This window comes from Fusarium subglutinans (genome assembly GCF_013396075.1).
Source record: "Fusarium subglutinans strain NRRL 66333 chromosome Unknown NRRL66333_c0000123, whole genome shotgun sequence".
NCBI lineage: Eukaryota > Fungi > Ascomycota > Sordariomycetes > Hypocreales > Nectriaceae > Fusarium > Fusarium subglutinans.
The window spans coordinates 112,087-130,614 of NW_023502186.1; the positions used below are offsets into that span (position 1 = coordinate 112,087).

Consider the following 18,528-nt stretch of genomic DNA (forward strand, 5'->3'; position numbering starts at 1 on the left):
GAAAAGGTGGAACAATTGGTTCCCAAAACCATGGGCATTTGTACCATTTCACGGCGGCCCTCGCTTTTGCCTCGGCCAGCAGCTGGTGTTGGCACAGTTGAGCTATACTTTGGTCCGACTTTTCCAACGTTTTAGTCGACTCGAGCTGCGGATGGATCAAGTTGGGACAAAGAGAGCAAGGTCGATGAGAAATTCGCTGCTGAGCTGATGGAAGTCCTCTATACGGATAAACGATATAGCTTCCCCAGACTGCCTTCCTACGGCCTTATAGCTGCTTGCGTTTTTAAGGGTGTTCCTGTACTGAATTGCAGCTTGTGGTGTGACTATAGCCCTATTGGTGTAGTCGTTGACAGCTGCCGTTTGGGGGGGTAGATGTGGAGCAAAGATTTCTCTTGTTGGTGCGGTCGCCATATTGAAGATCAGGGGTATTTGTGGTGTTGAGCTAACCTTTCTTGGCCGACGGATTGGAGCATCTTATATGCCTCCAAGGGCGGCCAAAGAGTCATAATCTAGGTTTTCCTCTTTTTAGCCTTTAGCTGTAGCAATTGGTTAGTCATTTGGTATAATGTCTAAGTTGTAAGCTAGATGTGTTATTTGCAGTTGAGACTTGTGGCTGAGAGCTTAATCCAGCGGACAGAACTTAGATCAAGTTGGGACGGCTGAAAAGCAAGTAAATCCATGGCTCAGAAGAAGAGGCGAGCCCGAGCTTGTGGAGAGGTACATGCAGAATCGACCCCGAATGGTCACTGACATTACACTATTTCCTAGGGGAGAAGTGAGGGTGGCGTTCCTCAGGTAGTCTAGGTACTATTCACAGAGAACCAGATATTTCATTCACATTTCTGTGGCCCACTTACAGCCGTTGGAAAGTTTCTCTTATTCATTCGGCATCATACATCGAAAGTCAAGATTCAAATGTCTAAATAGAAACATATATTAAATCAGATCTATACGCCTTCGTTTACCGCTTTCTAGATCCGGACTATCCAAATAACATTAATATCTATCTTGAGTCATAAAGAAGTGTAAATATCTTCTATTAACGTACATCACAAGGGAGTGTTACATTGAAAATCTATACTGGCTTACGTTCGACCAAGAACAAACCCCCCTGAATTTAAATCATTCCTATCACCCATCTTCTTCCATTCAAATATTGGCTGAGCTATCTTTCCCTGAAGAATGGGAATGAATTAATCAGCTTGGTGCACTCGAAACTTGTTGCCTTTGGAACTGAGAAACTACTTGCATAATAAACGATGGGGGTGTCAGTTTCAAGACCTCACCCTCTAGTCGCACGACTCTTTCTTGTCTATCGCCTAGCCAGTTTGGGAACGATCACAGGTCCTCGCTGATATATATCAATGTTTCGTCTCCTCCGGCTTCAACATCAAACGTGCCAGCGTAAGCCAAGAAGTGCCGAGTTGCATCCGCCAGCTCCTCGGCAGTGCCGTCCAGTAAATTATTGCTTTCCCACTTGATGGCTCCAGGTCTCATGAGTTGCGTGGAGACGTATCCATCAGGAGAGAACATGATGATTCCGTGTGCATCCTTCCCGATGGTGTAGGGAATACTTGGTTTAACATCCGGGCTGTCGTAAAGCTCTGTTCGGCTGGAAATAAGAGACCATGAGCCAATAAGCTTATTACGGACCTCTTGAATTTGCGTCATGGTAGTGTCGTGGGGGACGATTTCTATTAAGAGTTCGGAAGTAGGGAAAGGAGTCTCCCCACGCGTGAGAACGTTGTTTGGTACCTATGCAAGCGACGTCCTTGTATTGTATTCTAGCATCTTAGAAGAAGGCATGAACTGTTCGGTGTTCACTTCGCGAACGATAAAGAGCCTTGGCTGCGATACACTGGTAGATCGCGTACCCTAGCTGGGAACCAATCGGACCATTACACCGACTAACACCGACTCGATGATTTCTAAGCATCTTACCTTCAGTCGTGGTGTCCAGTGATAACGACAGATTTACGAAGGCAGCGGAAGTCAGAACTGAAAGGGTTCTGCAAGGTGAGAGATGACAAGAACAGCCAATGTAGCCCGGGACCTTGCCAAATAGGGCATGGAACCATAAACTTATGGTTGTCGTCTGAGGCTGTTGAATGGCGGGCGGATGCTTATCGGAATGACATGGAACGGAACTCCATATCAACGTTGATAAGTGACAATTTGTCTTGCTTGCTCGTCTTGAATTAACACTCCCTTCGGTCAGACTTTCAGACATGTTTACACCCCATTTATCAGATAGTCTTACTGAGACTCGGCATATGGTCTGGATTATTATTGCTGGTATTGTTATTCTTGTCGTCTCAGGCGCATTCCAAGCAGCTTTGTTGCCATCGTCCTCACAGCTCCCCAAGAGTATACCGGTCTTTGGAGTTGAACCAGACCAATGGTTTTTCCCAAAAGCGCGCGCCCGCTGGCGCAACACTCTGGGGCTGAAGACCACCCTGGCGTCCATGTACAAGTCCCGGAAGCATACCTACACGATCCTACCCGTACTTGGACTGGGTGATCTTGTTTTTCTACCTATTCAAGAAACACAATGGCTTGCCGACCAGCCCAATTCGGCCGTCGATGCCCACGAACTCCTCGCAGACTTTTTAGACACAGACCACACTATTCCCGGATCTAAGCTTGCCCATGACAGCCTACATGTGCATCTGATTTCGACGAAACTGACGCGGGAGACGGGAAATATGATCCCAATCATGTACGATGAAACTCGTTGCAGCGTCGACGAGCTGTGGGGATTAGACAGTGACAAATGGAAGGAGATCGACGCGATGCCGACGGTGCAGCACATGATTGCCCAAGTTGTTGGCCGCGTGTTTTTCGGAGCTCCATTGTGCCGAAACAAAAGACTACAAGATTCAAGCCTTGCGTTCACTCAGGATGTCCCACTGTCTGCCATTTTGCTCCGGCTGACATGGAGGCCACTACGACCAATCTTGGCCCCAATCCTGACGATCCCGAATAGGATACACCTGGCACAATTCTATGGGATCCTGAAGACAGATCTGGCACGCCGGCTGTCTCTTTACGACTTACGCCAAAAGGGCCATGAAACAAATATTGAAGAGCCCAGCGACTTTCTTCAGTGGTCCATTCAACAAGCAAAGATGCTAGATGATCCGCAACATTCCCAACCCTACGCACTTGCTCGTCGTCTGATGATAGTCAATTTCGCCAGCATCCACACTCGCTCCCTCGTTATGATGAATGCTCTTAACGATATCACCAAGAACCCAGAGCACATTGACGAGCTTGTGCGTGAGATCATCGAGGTCCTCGCCCACCACGGCGGGTGTTGGAGTAGGGGTGCCGTTGCCGATATGACGAAATTGGATTCCGCTATGCGCGAGTCTCAACGACTTAACAACGGTAACTTCATCACAGTCGTCCGCAAGGTGGTCCAACCAGATGGTATCACCACTCCCACTGGGTTGCATCTCCCTTATGGTACTATTCTGGGCGTTCCTGGTTACGGTATGCATCACGACGAGGACATCTACCCCAATCCGAACGACTATAATCCATTTCGATTCAGCGAGATAGGTGATGGCCAGTCGGAGAAGTCTTCAGGAAGAAGAACCAGGCATAGTTGGGTTACAACCAGTCCCGAGTATACGCCATTCGGGCACGGTCGATATGCGTGTCCGGGCCGTTTCTTTGCTTCAGCAGGGCTTAAGATTTTACTGGCATACTTGATTCTTAACTATGATATTCTGCCGTTAGCCCCACCGCCACAAAACTTATGGCGAGTGGCATCTCAGGTTGCTGGGCTAACGCCTCGCTTCCAAGTTCGTCGAAAAAACAGTGGGTAAAAATATTAGACTATATATTACATATGTAGGATTTATTAGTATCTATGAAAAACAACTTATAACCTATAACTAAAGAAATAAATATTATCCTTAGGTATTATTTATAAGTAATTTTACTAGAATTTAGCTCATCATTTCTCACAGTCAATAACGACTTATTCAGATGTCAATATCATGTATTAAAATCTCAAGTATACTCATCACCTTCCAATACTACCTGTTCCTACCAGTACTACCTCTCCCTGACAGAAACCGACGTTTTACAAATCTAGGCGCGACTAAGGTTAACTAAACAGCGTGGCCAGTTTACATGGGCTAACACCCGCATACAGCAGCGCCTGACAACCTATTTCTCCTTCGTCTCCTTCGTCTCCTTCATCTCCTTCTTGGACTTCTTCACCTTCTGCCCCTTGCTTCTCGTGTTGTTCTTTCTCTTGTTCATCCGGATCTCAAGGCCATTGATCTGTCTCGGGACACTATCCTCCCCGTGTGCTGTAGAGCAGGGGATGACAGACGGGCTGATCCATTGGTGTTCATCCATATTCGGAACGACAAAGCCCTCATACCCCCCTTCATCATCCTCTTCAACCAGAAGCAGGTTACGGTTGTTCTGGATACCTCCCCCCATTTTGATCGGACTGTGGTGAATGCATCGGATAGGGGGGTTCTTGGCAAGTTCCTTGGAGAAGCTGGCGTTGATGGCGTATATCTGTCTGTTCTCTTGTTCGGACCCCGGAGCCGCGTAGGCATTGAACCATTGTGGGCCCTTGTTTCCATCTAGCTTGTAGTAGTGGGTGCCAGATTGTTCATGGTTGATATACAACTGGGTTTGCTGATGTCCGAAAGACTGTTCTTCCGTCGTGGGCGACGTCTTGGTTTGCGGCATCGTATACTGAGATGAAACAGCAGCACGCATATCGGCAAGCGATTTGTGGACAGCTCCTAGGTCGATATATGTTGCTTCGGTGGTTGAAGTATAGGTACTGTTAGAAGAGTCCCTACGAACGAGCACCCCGGACACGGTTCGAGAAGCATCGCCCTGAATTAGAGGACTCGGTGCTTTCTTCTCAGACATGATGCGTATATCAGTTTGTATCTGATGCAGTGCTCTGGACTGAATCTGCTCTATGGCTAGACAAAGGTTGCTCTTCTGTCTCTCAAGTCTAACAAAGATATCAAGAAGATCTTGTTCTCTATACAAGAAGCCCAAGGTGCGAAGAACTCTGCTTTTGCGAAGTAAAGAGTTTAAGCAGTTATTATTGATGATAAAAAGAAGAGCGTCAGTCTGTGTCCCAATCTCAGGGGTCTGGAGAAGGGGGTTCTCAGAGATGCTAGTAGAAAGGCTCTGAAGTTCTTGGAGCTGCTCGTGATATCGTTTCAGCGTCGACGCTCCCCCTTTTATCTTTCTCATGACATCTATCAGAGAAAAACATGCACCGCCAAGCTGGCTCGCCGACGCCGCGACCCCAAGAATCTCTGCCATGATAGCCTCAACTTCGAAGACAAGGCAAGCGAAACCGTCGCAACAAATAGCGGTGAAGAGGTAAAGAAGCCGTGAATAGCTACATCGACAACGATGTCGTCGTCGAGTGGTGTGTCAGAATGCAGGAGAAATTATGGTTGTGCTAACGTGGCATAGGAATCAACCGCAGATTATGAAAATTGTGAAGGGTGCGACCAGAAAAGAAGGCCAAGATGTGAGTATGGCATCAAGTTTTAGGCATCATTGTGAAGAGGAATTGTGAAAAAGTGTGAAAGATGGACAGCAGAGCCTCATGTGTCAGACTGCGGTGAAACCTAAGGCACCTCGAGGGGGCGAAGCAGAGTAACACGGCAGAATAAGGCTACCGGTGTAAAGTTTTTGATACGTTGATCATAAGGCGGTCTGGGACTACAAACAGATATTCATGAGAGGGATGGGAGATCTTGGTGATAGTTGTGAAGATGAGACTTGCACTTTAAGGAGGTGGCGTCGTATCGAGTATTGATTTTCGTCGCAGGAGGGTAGAGGGATGCTTGGAAGTATATGTCAAGTCTTGAAAAGTAAGTAGATAGTTTCTTGGAGTGCTTCGGTGTCCGTTAACCTTAGCGTGTGTCTTCAACTTGGATTGGAGTCAGTATCGGGAGTAAAAGTTGGTTATCGCAGTCGGCCGAGAACTCGCTTTCCACACATCGAAGCTATGGTAAATGATACCTAGTTTCTTGCTCTGGTTAACTCGTTAGCTCTACCCATTCGAAGAAGAGAGAAGTGATAAGTGAGTATGAAAGAAAGAGTCAAAAAAGTAACCTTTTGGGGGCTGTTCGGAGGGGGAACTCGGCCACGTAGGGAACTCCACGTCAAAGATTCTCCGAAGGGAGACTGAACTTGTTTGAACTCGGCTTTCGAATCAGGCAAGTACTTAATACAGAGAGAGTGCCTGGTCGAGTTGATCGTGTTGGTTCAGTTTGCTACGCCACTGTTGGTTGACAACCTGTGTGACGTGACTGGTGTGGATGGATGGCTTGGGAGGAAACGCGATCCTAAAGAATCAAGAAGAGTTGGGGAAACTGGATAGTCATCTACGAGATCGAGGAGGCAGTTTAATTCCCTCAGTTCTATCTTTGCTTAAGTTGAGCATTGTGATGAGTTTGTGACGCTGGAGAACAAAGGCAAGACATCTACATGGCCAAGTCCGCAGGCTGCAATTGTGGTATCACCTACATACTATGCGCACGCCTCTCATGTGCATGTCTCAACATTACATATGTATGATTAATTGAAAGAACTTCCCTTAATAAATTATCAGAGTTCCTCGAGTGTCGAGATACGGCAATTGATGCATTGCTCTCGCAACTTGAGTTGCCTATTTAACAATAGGGGTCCGAAAGCGAAGATATTAATGTTTATGGGCAGTTTTAATCAATACAATATGATATAATAGACTACTTCGAGGCTTTGAGAAATCCTCATATTACGATCTGGTCAGTGGTGTCAATGCTGTTGTTTTTGGAAAGTTTGGACAATTTGAGGCCCCCAACATGCAGACCAGACAGGGGTGACCTGCATAGAGAGGGTGTAGAGCCCTCTCAAATCACGAGTCGGCTCACAAATTAATCAGTCACATGCAAAATTCATTTGTCCCTTGTGTCACCATCCAAACCAACCAGTGTGGCAATACGTCCGACCATACTTCATCATGGTGGGGATGGCTTCACAGGACGACAAAGCCCAATTTGTGGTCCATCCGACCATTATCAACAGCAACTGCGATCTCAAAGGTTCAACTACCCACATTGGCGCCACCTGTTCGGGAAATCAGTTCAATGGAGACATACATCATACCACGAACAAGAACAAAACCATCCATCAATATCTATGTCCGGACCCCACAGCCCACTCGCCCAAGCAGGCATCATCCCAGAACGCCAACTGTTGTCGACGGTGTCGAGATAACCAGAAACTGGTAAACGCACTCCTCAAGTATAGTTTGGCAACCCTGCGACGAAGGAAAAGGTATACCCGCCGGCGTCTCCCGATCATCGTGTAAGTGTGCTTAAATGGGGTCAAGTAACTTGACCTTCCTTTTAATGGAGGGGACAAGAAATAAACGATCGAAGTCTCGGGTTATTTGATACCGAAGCTATTTGGATGTTTCTGTCTTCCAATAAGGAGACGTTCCCCGAATATTGTCTCAGTGACTTCCACTTTACCATGCGTATCGTTGCTGATTAGAGGTCAGGCTCCTTGCTTCACGCCGCAAACATGCATGACGCAGCAGTGGAACTTTCAGGCGGCTAGATCCCGTTCTCGTCGTTTCAGTGCGTGCCTCGCAAAAGAGCCATATAGTTGGCCGAGACAGGTAGAAATACCCCGCAGCCGAATCACCATATCAACAACGAGCTTGTCGACATAAGCAATAATGCTTGGAAAAGGATGGTTAAAAGAAGATGGTTTGAATGGAGAGCTTAATGAGTGGTAAAAGTTATTGTTTCTCTCCTTTATCGTTGGCGGAGGATCGTCTTTACTTCACAGTACATATCTAAATCTACAGTATAGCTGCTTAAGTATCTACATCAAGCATGCCTTATCAAGGTGCCCTCTTGGCTGTAAATGTGTGTAAGAGCTGAAAGATTAATTGGTCAGAACTCATTTTTTGAGGCCAGTGGACACTGCATATATCACTCAGCCACGCCGTATTGATCTTTCAGCTGAACGTTTTGGGCTTTCGATCAAGGTCTGCACGTCATAGACTTCCTACTTCCCCTTTGACAGCTGCTGAGCTTTATCTATAGAAATACCCCTGAGTGTTTCTTAGAAACATTATGTGAGTCAATTAGATCTCTCTTCCCCCTCTGTGTGACTCGTGCTCGATCGGGTGCACTATCGTCCAAGCGCTGTTCAAAGTCCGATATTTATTCCCGGTCACTCCTTGCATACCAATAAGCCAGCTCGAGCTGATTTGTGGTCAGAAATGGGGGGTTACTAATCTGGACCTACGAGACTCTTCATCTCAATCTGTGCTTCTTTTTTCCTATTCCATGTAGCAAAATCTTGTATATCGAGTGTTTCCACCATCTTTATCCCAAGCATGTTTCTGTTAATATATGATAAGTTTTTTCTAACCAAAAATTATGAAGATAGTGACTCTTGTTCTTTGTTCAGCTCTCTTTCGTGATTCTATTGGTGAGTTTTGCAGGGGTATAAAGAGGAGGTTGGTCAGTATGCGGGAGCTTCATGTTGTGCATAACAATCACTCGTCAAAAAACACAAATACGCCATTTTCTATCATTCATTAACCCTCCTGCGGAAGGCTCAAATTCTTATCATAGCAAGGCCCCATCGTAGCCCATCTATCAACATGACAAGCCCCTCAGAAGTAGAACAAGAAGAGCCGGAAGAGATGGGAGCTGAGAAAAGGAACGACGAACACGATGCACTTCCCAAGTATTTGAAGTGCAGTTATCTTGATGCTGTTATCGGTAAAGAGATCCATAACTACTGGGGAAATCGAGTTCTGGAGCATACCAACTCCCACGGCCAAATTCTAGCTCTTAAAGTTAGCAGTCCAAATGGCATTGACCGCTCTCAAGCCGACATGATGCACTATGCCGCAACGCATGGGGTATTAGCACCCAAGGTTCGCGGAGTCTACGACATCATCACCAAACGACCCATTGCATGTGTCATGATTAGCGAGCGTGTTCCTGGAGTGCCTCTTGTCACCGTGTGGCAGAACATGTCTCAAACTGAGCAGGCTTCCATCAAAGAGCAACTTCGTACTCAGATAAAACAAATGCGTACTTTGGTACAGCCGTACATAGGCCGTGTCGACAAGCAACCTACCCGCAACATATACAATACCACTTTTGCTAGGCCCTGCGGTCCATTCGAGGATGAGGAAGCTTTTGATAATTGGTGTCTCGACAGACTTACCGGAGGCTCCCTTCAGCGCTGGAAATGGAAGAGAGTGCTAGAGCGGCAACGACGCAAATCTACCGGACGGTGTGTCCTTACGCATGGCGATCTATCACCGCGTAATATCATGGTTGACGGAAGTACCATCACAGGGATAATCGACTGGGAGCTGAGCGGGTTTTATCCTGAGTATGTGGAGTACGCTTTTGCTTTAGGTATTGGTCCTGGGATGGAGGAGTGGTGGAAGCCTGTCTTAAAGGAGATACTGGAGCCGTGCTCTTTAGAAATGGTCAAGTTCACGGGACTGATCGAGGAGAGAATGGGTTCTTACTAGACTATGAATCGCAGTCCATGGTGGAATGCCAAGGCCAGTGGAACTAATAACGAACAATAATAAGAGAATCAAAAATACTGACTATATGGTCTTACTCTTCTGGCTTTTGGGCCCAGACAACCTTCTGCCAATAATAAGGATGCATAGTCCCCTGTCTCAACTCCCTTCTCAGCATCGATATATACACCTCAACCTCTTCTTTCGTCCAGCCCTCCACTGTGTTAGCCATGAACAACACATAACCCTCGATATCCTGCTCAAGAGTAGCTTGGGCATATTTGCCGATTTCCTTCAATTTGGAATCTTTTGGCCAACCTCCGATGGGAACCTAAGAAAGAGGATATGTAAGCGCAGGCAAAGAGACCACTGGAAGAGAGCCACTTACCTTGAAATCACGTTCCTCAAGATTGACAAAACCGGCCTTTTCCATGGCAGATCTCTGCACTCCATCCTCAACGATTGTGAACGAACGGCCGATCTTCTTACCCCCTTCCACAAAGAACTTTCCCCACTGGTGCATGGCGCTCTTCTCAGTGATAGTCCCGTCATCGCAGTCCATTCTTGAGAGAGCCTCGTGGCTTTCAATATAGCCACCTGGCTTGAGACATCTATATGCTTCTTTGAAGAGCTGGTCCCAGTCGACGATGCTGCCGACCAGCCAGCGAAAGTGGATGTAGTCTTGCGAGTTGGGGGCGAACGTCCACTCTTGAGTGCAGTCTTCAATATCGCTGCCCGAGTGTTAGGCCCACTCGTGAGTATGGATAAAGTTTCTTACAATCGCAGGTTGGGGGGGATCCAGCCCGGTTGAATTGGTGATACGTCAGTGCCTATGACCTGTGTGTCTGGGAAGCTATCTGCGAAATCGCTGTTGAAATCAGTTAATTCCAACCACTTAGTCGTTTAATCATAAACACTTACATAGCCCAGATGCCTATAGGAGAGTGTCGTGTTAGCATGAGTTCATCTAGAGGACAACTTTGGCGCGGTCTGGGTATAGCCTGAGCTCACTTGAGTAGCGACTGGCTTAGACCGCAAGCAGTCCAACTGGCTCTCCAAATTCACCTGTTCCAGTACCGATATCAATAGCATTCTATAAAAGTCAGTAGGGTGCTCCATAGCTACGGCAGCAACTAGCCTTGATATCTTTGGGAATGGGCGCAAGATACAGCGCACCGTCCAAAACCAGCGTCAAAACATGATGACTGTACGTGTCAGTAATCATCCCCGAAATCCGCTTGGTAGACTAACTTGATATCCATCGATTCATTCTGCTTCTCGTCATTTGTTCCCCTATTCTCATTAATCCCGCACCATAGAGTCTCCGGACAACATACCAATACTGTGCATTTCCAATATCATGATGGTAGGTTCTCCCATTGATATTCCTATACTGCAGGATACTCGACGTGATGGACGCCGTCGACTCGGCAGTATCATCTCCCAGAGCAGAATCCGTGTCACCTAACTCCTGGATTATCATTAGTGGCATGATCCTGACCAACGCCGTCTCATACGAACCTCAGCTACCTCAGCCCAATGCCCAGGAGGAAGAAGACCAGAAACATCGGTGGTAGCCTGAGCTGGGTGAGAATTATTTTCTTCTGCCATTCTTGCACGGTTCGTTGGTCGTCTAGGAAGACAGCAGAGTGTGATTTTGCTGTTGCGGTGTTTTTATCTGCTTATCCCTTGTGTCCTGAACCAACACATTCAACAAATCATGCCACGCTTTGCATACCAGATGTGGTTCCAACACCCGGTTTGGTACGGCACAGCAGAAATGTCCAGGGGCCAGTCCTATCGGGTCGTTTGATAAAGTTGCATTGCATGATAAATGGAGAACAATATCCCTACATGTGTCTGTTAGTTTGACAGACCAATCATATGCTGGTTTTAAAGCTCTGAACGTATCCCACACAGCCAAAGCACAAGTGTCGTGAGCGATTTTAAGACTGTTTCTGCGATTTAGCCATTCACGGATATTCCGTAAAAACAATCCTTTCCTCATATTGTATTCACATATCTAGAGTATTCTCTTTCAACCTCAAGATAATCTAGGCCATGAAGACTGTAAACAATCAAATCAAATAAAGGCTAACGCTCCTCATCTTGGGTATCGATCCAACCACTCAAACATCCGCCAACAAGTGACTTATCATATCCCTCGTATGCTTAACAACCGACACACAATGCGGATCCTTATCATGCATCTGATGTGCCAGCCGATGTCCTATACCCGGCGGTACATGACTCGTTCCTGAATGCCACAGGTTCTGTCTATCCTCCATCAACTGCAACATCGCCACGAATGACATGGAACTCGAATGCGCTGTACCAAAAAGCTCAGATTTGATAGCTTTATTCGCAATGTTTTTCCAGTCCTGAGGTTCCAGACTCAGTGAGAATCCTAACGCTTCGTTTTGCGATGTGGCTTCTAGCTTTTGGCCTTCAGTTATGCATAATTCTTTTGATTCTCCTGCATCCTGGGCTCGTCTCGTCTCGTCCTCAACTGACTTCACGATCTTTTTATACCCTTCTGCCAAGGATATAATAAGTGTGTTGAGGAGTTGAGCATTCTGCATTGCCCATAGAAACTTTGTTGGACAAACCTGACACTGTATGATCCCTGCTGCCGTGGTGGTCAAATGCCGCAGAACTGATAGCCGTGCTGTGAAGGGTAAATCATCTGCTTTTCGTACTTCTTCCAGTGACAGGTATAAGCTTGCGAGACAGGCGCAAGTCTGTTGGCCTGGATCAGATTCAAATGCCAATAACTTGGGGTCAACATTGGTCTCGTTGCTAAATCTGAGTCAGCTCAGCCATCAAGGTGACGATTCAGTCAACTCACCCAAGAGGTATCAGATCCAATGGAGCATCTTCAGACATGTGTTGGCACGGATCGAAGCTCCCTCTTCGTCCCATGTCACTTCCAGTGTCGCTCTCAATACTCATCGCCATTGTCGACGGCGATGTCCTGCTCGCACTGCTCTCTTGGGCTTCATTCTCGGACGCTATCTTCCTCTTCTTAGGTCTTCCCATGGGCATACGAGCCGAGAACTTGCACAGCTCTCCAAGAGTAGAGCATCGTCCACAAGATGGATAGCTCCCGTCACATTTGAGCTTCTTTTGTCCTTGCAGATTGATCAGCATGCGTAATATAAGTTACGGACCCCAAGTGTAAGCGGGAAAGTTGCGCGGACATACTGCACTGATCACATGAAGCTCTCCTATTGGCAGGATCTTGTAGATCGGGGGACATTATGTAAAGGATATGAGAGAGAAGTAGCACAATTTATATACAAAGACAGACCAAGAAATTGAGAGATGTTTAGTTGTAGGATTATCATCTTGTAAGCCCAACAAGGAACAACCGGACGGATCTCATGTTAACGTGAGAGCGACAATCAGCGGATCCTACGACAAACTCCGCCCCGCCGCTCGAAACTCCCCGTAAGCTGTAAGAAAAAGATACAGATAGAGATCAATAAGTCACCAGAGTTTCAGTACACACAATGTAAGATTTTAAATTCTAATAAGAGATTGCAATCATACAAGATGATTCTCACAGTATTCCTAGAACGCTACGACCAAGAAACTAATACAAGGCCCATATTGTACTACCTCACTGTCTCCGGAGTCTGTCCAATATTCTTGACACCTAAACGCCGCTAAGAGACCCTGGACCGGAGCCCGGGACTTGCATATTCCGACAGAACCAACCATCGCAGGGGAAAAAATTATTTTTCCTTCGAGCTACTGATAAAGCCCCCACTATCATATCAAACTGAACTTTTTTGTTGCATCCCCATCCCATCTACAACTTTGCGACAACAATGGCGCCCTCAAAAGAAGTTGTCGCTCCCAGCGCTGCCGCTGTCACGGCAATTGACCCTGATCAGGTTCGTTCCTCCAAGAATCCAATGGTACAACACATCTAACAAGTTGTTTGTAGACCTTGAAAGCTTCCAAGGCTCTTCTCGCACACATCAAGAAGGCTGCCAAGCAAAAGGCCGCCGAGTCTGAAAAGCGCAATCTCCTCGACGACGATGAAGACCCTACTACAACCCCCATCTGGCTCAACCTGACGACCAAGCGTCACATCGTCGACAAGGCGCGTCTGCAGCCCGGAAAGATCTCCCTTCCTCACTCGCTCAACAACGAAGAGACCACCATCTGCCTCATCACCGCCGAGCCCCAGCGCGCCTACAAGAACATTGTCGCCTCTGAGGACTTCCCCGCTGAGCTGGGCAAGCGCATCACTCGTGTCATCGACTACGGAAAGCTCAAGGCCAAGTACAGCCAGTACGAGGCGCAGAGGAAGCTCTTCGCCGAGGCGGATATCTTCCTTGGCGACGACCGCATCATTAACAGATTACCCAAGATTTTGGGAAAGACCTTTTACAAGACAACGCAGAAGCGACCTGTCCCTGTTAACCTGCAGGCCAAGGCTCCCAAGGTCGATGGAAAGCGACAGAAGCGTGTCAAGACTGAGGGAACCGTCAACGCAGGCACACCCGCCGAGATCGCCGAGGAGGTTCAGAAGGCTATCGACTCTGCATTCGTCAGCCTGACCCCTTCGACAAACACCTCGATCCGAATTGGATACTCTGGTTGGACCGCCGAGCAGATCGCCGAGAACGTCGATGCCGTTGTCACCGGCATGATCGAGAAGTGGATTCCTCAGAAGTGGCGTAACATGAAGAGCATCTACATCAAGGGTCCCGAGACCACCGCCCTTCCCATCTGGTTGACCGATGAGCTCTGGGTTGACGAGAAGGATGTCATTACCGAGGGTGAGGCCGCCAAGGGTGAGAAGCCCAACATTGGAAAGAAGCGCAAGTCTCTCGACAACACCGACGAGGCTGAGACTCCCGCCGCCCCTACGAAGAAGGCCAAGAAGCAGAAGCAGCTCCCAGAGGCTGACGACGGCAAGCTCGATAAGCAAATCTCGGACCGCAAGTCTCGGCTGAGAAAGCAAAAGGCATCGGCCAGCAAGGCCATTGACAACTAAAACGTGCAATTCAAGGCATCGGTGTTGAGGCGTTCGTTGAAGGGCGGAAAACCCACAGAATAGAATTGTAGCTATAATTGCATTAACAATACAATACAATATTGATGGTTTACGCATGCCTTGTGCCTTGTTTGAAACAATTGCCTGATAACAAGATAGAATCAGGGGTGCTTGCAGGAGGATGAAACGCCTATCTGACCCACGTCCGCCGTTGAGCTTTCACAAAGAGGTCTTTCTCAAAGGGTTGGTTCTGCTGGTAATTGAGACGATTTCTGTGCATAGTAGGGACGACGCACATGTGGACGAGTTATGCAGGGGTATAACAGTCTGTAGAATAACTATAATAATAAAACTAATAATTGACTTAAACCAACTCCAACTGATCCCGGGGGCCCTCAATTTCTGACTTAAAGGTTCGTCTCCATGGGCCGCAGTACTTGGTGATGGCCTCGCGCAATAGCTCAGAGAGGTTTTCGAGGTGTTTGCCAGGGGCACTTTCATATTTGAGACCACCGTTGCGATCAAGCTCGCGAAGGCCGAGCCAATCCTCCTGATAAAGCTCGCGAGCTCGAAGAGGGATAACTTGTGTGCCATTGACCTCCTCGAACCACGAAGATTCTTTCGGGATAACAAGATCATCCTCCTCAAACATCCACATGACGAAGTTGGTCAACTTGCTCAGATTCGCCTTGTATTTTTGGTTTTTCAACTCGCGCTCGTTGTTGATGTCGGCTAGGTAGTTGGAATTCTCGAGGTATTTGTTGTAATCGTCTTCGGTTGCTGGGTTACGGTAGTATTGCGCGGGGACGAGGGCTGACTGTACAGCTTTGCTCCAGGTACCGAGTCTCATGAGAGTCATAGCTCCCTTGCAGAGCCAGTCGGTAGCGCCGCAAGCTCTGAAGTCGATGATGCCATTATGTTGGCTGCCAAATGTGATGAGACTGCGTACTTGTGGCCAGTTACAGCGCTCGACATAACCGCGGAGGAACTGTCCGCCCTGGGAGATACCGATGGCATCAATAGCGGGCGCGGTGGACAGAATGGGGTGCTTGGCGAGTTCTTCGCAAACCTTGCTGACTTGGTCCGAGACATTTCCCTTAAAAGTGGCCATTTGATCCTGACTGGGATCTTCTTCGATGGCGATGATATGAACAAATGTTCCGGGGTGGATGTCTTGAGCGAGAGCTTCGATGCTCTTCATTCCGTCGCTGTTGAATTGATCACCAAGGCCGTGCCAAACAACAATAGGTAATGGGTCATCGGATAGGTCATCCCTTGTGCGTGGTGCAGAAGGGGCCGGAGAAGCATAGCCCTGCTCAGCCAAGCCGATGGCCAACCCTAGCCGGAGTAAGGATGGGGCAAGCATGATGATAATGTTGATGATGATGATGAGTTAGAGAAGAAGATGGAGATACTGATGGAGACGGAGATCCGTTTGGAGCTGAAACAGCACCTGCCCATGTATTTCTATGGGTCCTTCCCCAGTATTGAAGTGGGAGCTGGCTATGAGAGGAAAGAAAACTCAAATCCTTGATCCTAAATGACAAAAGTACTTAGGTAACTTTAGCCTAAGTTAGGGCACTCTTCACTGAGTTTATTTTAGCACCCCCTCCAAAGTCGTATGTTTTCTCGCTCCCTGAGGGCTGCAGACGTCAGCAGCCAGCTATGACCCCTCCACTTTCCGCTGAGGTTCGAGTACGACTTCTAATGATACATCAGGGTGCCAGAATAAACTGGTCCAGAATATGCTAAATTTGCCCAAGTCTTTTCAGTACCTAGGCTAAAGGGCCCTAAATCTTCTTTCCTCCCCTTGGGGACCTTGAGAAGGTTGGTGGACGTGGATAAAGTATATCATTAATGGGGTAATTATTGTTAATATATTTGGCTATGAGAAAACGAAGGCTAAGGTGTTCTGGAGGTAATGTCTATTTGTGCCGAATTGCCCACCAAGGTAGGTACCTCGATCTACTCCGTACCTTAACTACCTGAGGTGGCCGAGATGCCTATCATCACCGGCAGAAACGAACTAGGATGTCTGGCCTTATATCCGATCGTCTTGAACTCCATCATCAAGATAAGATAATCACGACAACTCTGTATAAGAGCTTTGTGCCTTTAAAATACTGGCCTTATGCCCTTGTATTATGTTTATAAACAAATCGTGCTCGGGCAGTGAAATGTTTACTGTCGACGGTGTATCTGAGGCTTGTGATTAACTGCGCCACAGTGGCCAGCTTCAGCCACATCGCAATTGCTTTGCATCATGACAACTGAAGTAATTTTGAGTCTACGCGACAACAGGCATCATCGCCGTTACTTTCATGAGACTTCTGCGACTTTTATATCCCTAATTCATACTGAGCATCCGTAATTGAACCCGGGAAAGCTTGCGCGTTACAACGCCAGCGGCGAGGCCCACTTGTTCCAATTCATCAACCACTCTATTCTGACACCGAACAAACGAACTGCAAACTTGCGACAACAATCATATATACATCATCTCTACCTCTCCAATGACAACCTCAAACAATGGTCCGTCCGCGGCCACAAACGGCGACGCTATACCCAAGATCGGACCCCATCCAGGCACAATCACCAGTTCGAACCAATATACATCAGAGCTCAAGCTGCGACGTATGCTCAAGGACCATGGCTGCGATCCCGCAAGACAGGATAACTACCGTCTTCAAGGTGTGCAGCTGATCGAGAACGTGAGGGATTATCTACAACTGTACGTCGGGTCTTGCTACGGGAGGACGTGGGCATTAGATACTGATTAAGTAACAGACCTGTGAGGACATTCGATACGGCCTGCACGTATTTCCACAAATTTCGACTCAACTTTAGAGACGTCGAGTACAACTATCAAGACGCTGCACTAGCATCGCTATTCCTCGCGTGTAAGGTGGAGGATACTATCAAGAAGTCAAAGGATATTCTCGCGGCGGCATATAACGTGAAGAACCCCGAGAAATGTGTCTCACCCGATGACAAAGTAAGTCCAACGAACAGCAAACACAGCCCCGTACTAACCCTCTTAGATGTTCGATGGCCCCAGCAGAATCATCGTCTGCCTCGAACGTTGCATCCTCGAAACAATCGGCTTCGACTTCCGCACACGCTACCCCCAAAAACTCCTCGTGAAAGTCGTCCGCGACATCTTTGGCAAAGATCATGGAAAACCCTTCTTCGAGACCGCATACGCAATGTGCATCGACATGTACAAGACCTTTGTACCCATCAAGCGCACAACGTTCTCGATGGTCATGGCAGTTGTGGAGCTCACAGCCCTCATGACCGGACAGCACGTTGACAGAGTTCGAGAGTACGCAAAGACGAAGCGTCAGTACGACTGGGGTTCTGTTATGGAGACCATGCTTGATATCCTGGATCTATACGTTCAGCATGGTAAATCTACCAAAGTCGGGGCACAGTTTGATCAGAATATGATCATCGACATCAAGATCCGGCTTAACAACGATCTTGACAAGGCGTTCAAACCTCGATATCTGTACTACTGCTCCCGCTGCGAAGCCGAAGACCCCCAACCTTCTACACCTGCATCAGCGACATCACCCGCGACATCAACGTCATGGCCAGGTGATGCATCTGGAAAACGAACGGTGAAGGGGCAGGAGGGGACGTTGCGTTTTGTGTTTGAGCCCGAGGCTGCAGTGAGTGAAAAGGAGATTACTGAAGCGTTCTTTAAGGAAGAATTCGAAGAGTATGAAGTCGAGGTTGAAGAGCCGGTGCCTCCGCCGCCGAGGGAGGGTAGAGGGGGTTATCATGGGCATAGGGAGAGGGGGGATCATAGAAGGGGAGGACCGTATGGGGGATATCGAGGGGATAGACATTACAGAGGAAGGGGTAGACACTACTGAGGCTAGTCACGCACAAGGACACTTCTATTCGAGATACCCATTCCTATTGCCATGGTAGCATAATACTCTAATCACAC

At 47.6% G+C, this 18,528-nt stretch overlaps 8 protein-coding genes across 8 annotated transcripts; 4 read left to right on the forward strand and 4 right to left on the reverse strand.

Moving 5' to 3' along the window:
• Positions 1-1,338: 1,338 nt before the first annotated feature.
• On the reverse strand, positions 1,339-1,671 carry FSUBG_8749 (uncharacterized protein; the record flags this gene model as incomplete). The annotated part of the gene is made up of 1 exon (XM_036687187.1): positions 1,339-1,671. One exon carries the CDS (start codon positions 1,669-1,671, stop codon positions 1,339-1,341), a length of 333 nt encoding a protein of 110 aa, XP_036535781.1.
• A 557-nt stretch (positions 1,672-2,228) lies between these two features.
• Positions 2,229-3,833, forward strand: FSUBG_8750 (ent-kaurene oxidase; the record flags this gene model as incomplete). Its single annotated transcript, XM_036687189.1, has 1 exon — positions 2,229-3,833. The coding sequence occupies one exon, from the start codon at positions 2,229-2,231 to the stop codon at positions 3,831-3,833; it is 1,605 nt and encodes a 534-aa protein (XP_036535782.1).
• Positions 3,834-4,179: 346 nt separating this feature from the next.
• On the reverse strand, positions 4,180-5,316 carry FSUBG_8751 (uncharacterized protein; the record flags this gene model as incomplete). The annotated part of the gene is made up of 1 exon (XM_036687190.1): positions 4,180-5,316. One exon carries the CDS (start codon positions 5,314-5,316, stop codon positions 4,180-4,182), a length of 1,137 nt encoding a protein of 378 aa, XP_036535783.1.
• Positions 5,317-8,671: 3,355 nt separating this feature from the next.
• Positions 8,672-9,562, forward strand: FSUBG_8752 (phosphotransferase; the record flags this gene model as incomplete). Its single annotated transcript, XM_036687191.1, has 1 exon — positions 8,672-9,562. One exon carries the CDS (start codon positions 8,672-8,674, stop codon positions 9,560-9,562), a length of 891 nt encoding a protein of 296 aa, XP_036535784.1.
• Positions 9,563-9,653: 91 nt separating this feature from the next.
• Positions 9,654-11,170, reverse strand: FSUBG_8753 (methyltransferase; the record flags this gene model as incomplete). The annotated part of the gene is made up of 6 exons (XM_036687192.1): positions 9,654-9,890; positions 9,948-10,290; positions 10,338-10,427; positions 10,481-10,493; positions 10,625-10,652; positions 11,081-11,170. The coding sequence occupies 6 exons, from the start codon at positions 11,168-11,170 to the stop codon at positions 9,654-9,656; spliced, it is 801 nt and encodes a 266-aa protein (XP_036535785.1).
• Positions 11,171-13,392: 2,222 nt separating this feature from the next.
• Positions 13,393-14,570, forward strand: FSUBG_8754 (CIC1 adaptor; the record flags this gene model as incomplete). The annotated part of the gene is made up of 2 exons (XM_036687193.1): positions 13,393-13,458; positions 13,512-14,570. The coding sequence occupies 2 exons, from the start codon at positions 13,393-13,395 to the stop codon at positions 14,568-14,570; spliced, it is 1,125 nt and encodes a 374-aa protein (XP_036535786.1).
• Positions 14,571-14,934: 364 nt separating this feature from the next.
• On the reverse strand, positions 14,935-15,936 carry FSUBG_8755 (palmitoyl thioesterase; the record flags this gene model as incomplete). Its single annotated transcript, XM_036687194.1, has 1 exon — positions 14,935-15,936. The coding sequence occupies one exon, from the start codon at positions 15,934-15,936 to the stop codon at positions 14,935-14,937; it is 1,002 nt and encodes a 333-aa protein (XP_036535787.1).
• Positions 15,937-17,083: 1,147 nt separating this feature from the next.
• Positions 17,084-18,514, forward strand: FSUBG_8756 (CTK2 carboxy-terminal domain protein; the record flags this gene model as incomplete). The annotated part of the gene is made up of 4 exons (XM_036687195.1): positions 17,084-17,301; positions 17,358-17,565; positions 17,612-18,294; positions 18,469-18,514. The coding sequence occupies 4 exons, from the start codon at positions 17,084-17,086 to the stop codon at positions 18,512-18,514; spliced, it is 1,155 nt and encodes a 384-aa protein (XP_036535788.1).
• Between the last annotated feature and the right edge of the window lie 14 nt (positions 18,515-18,528).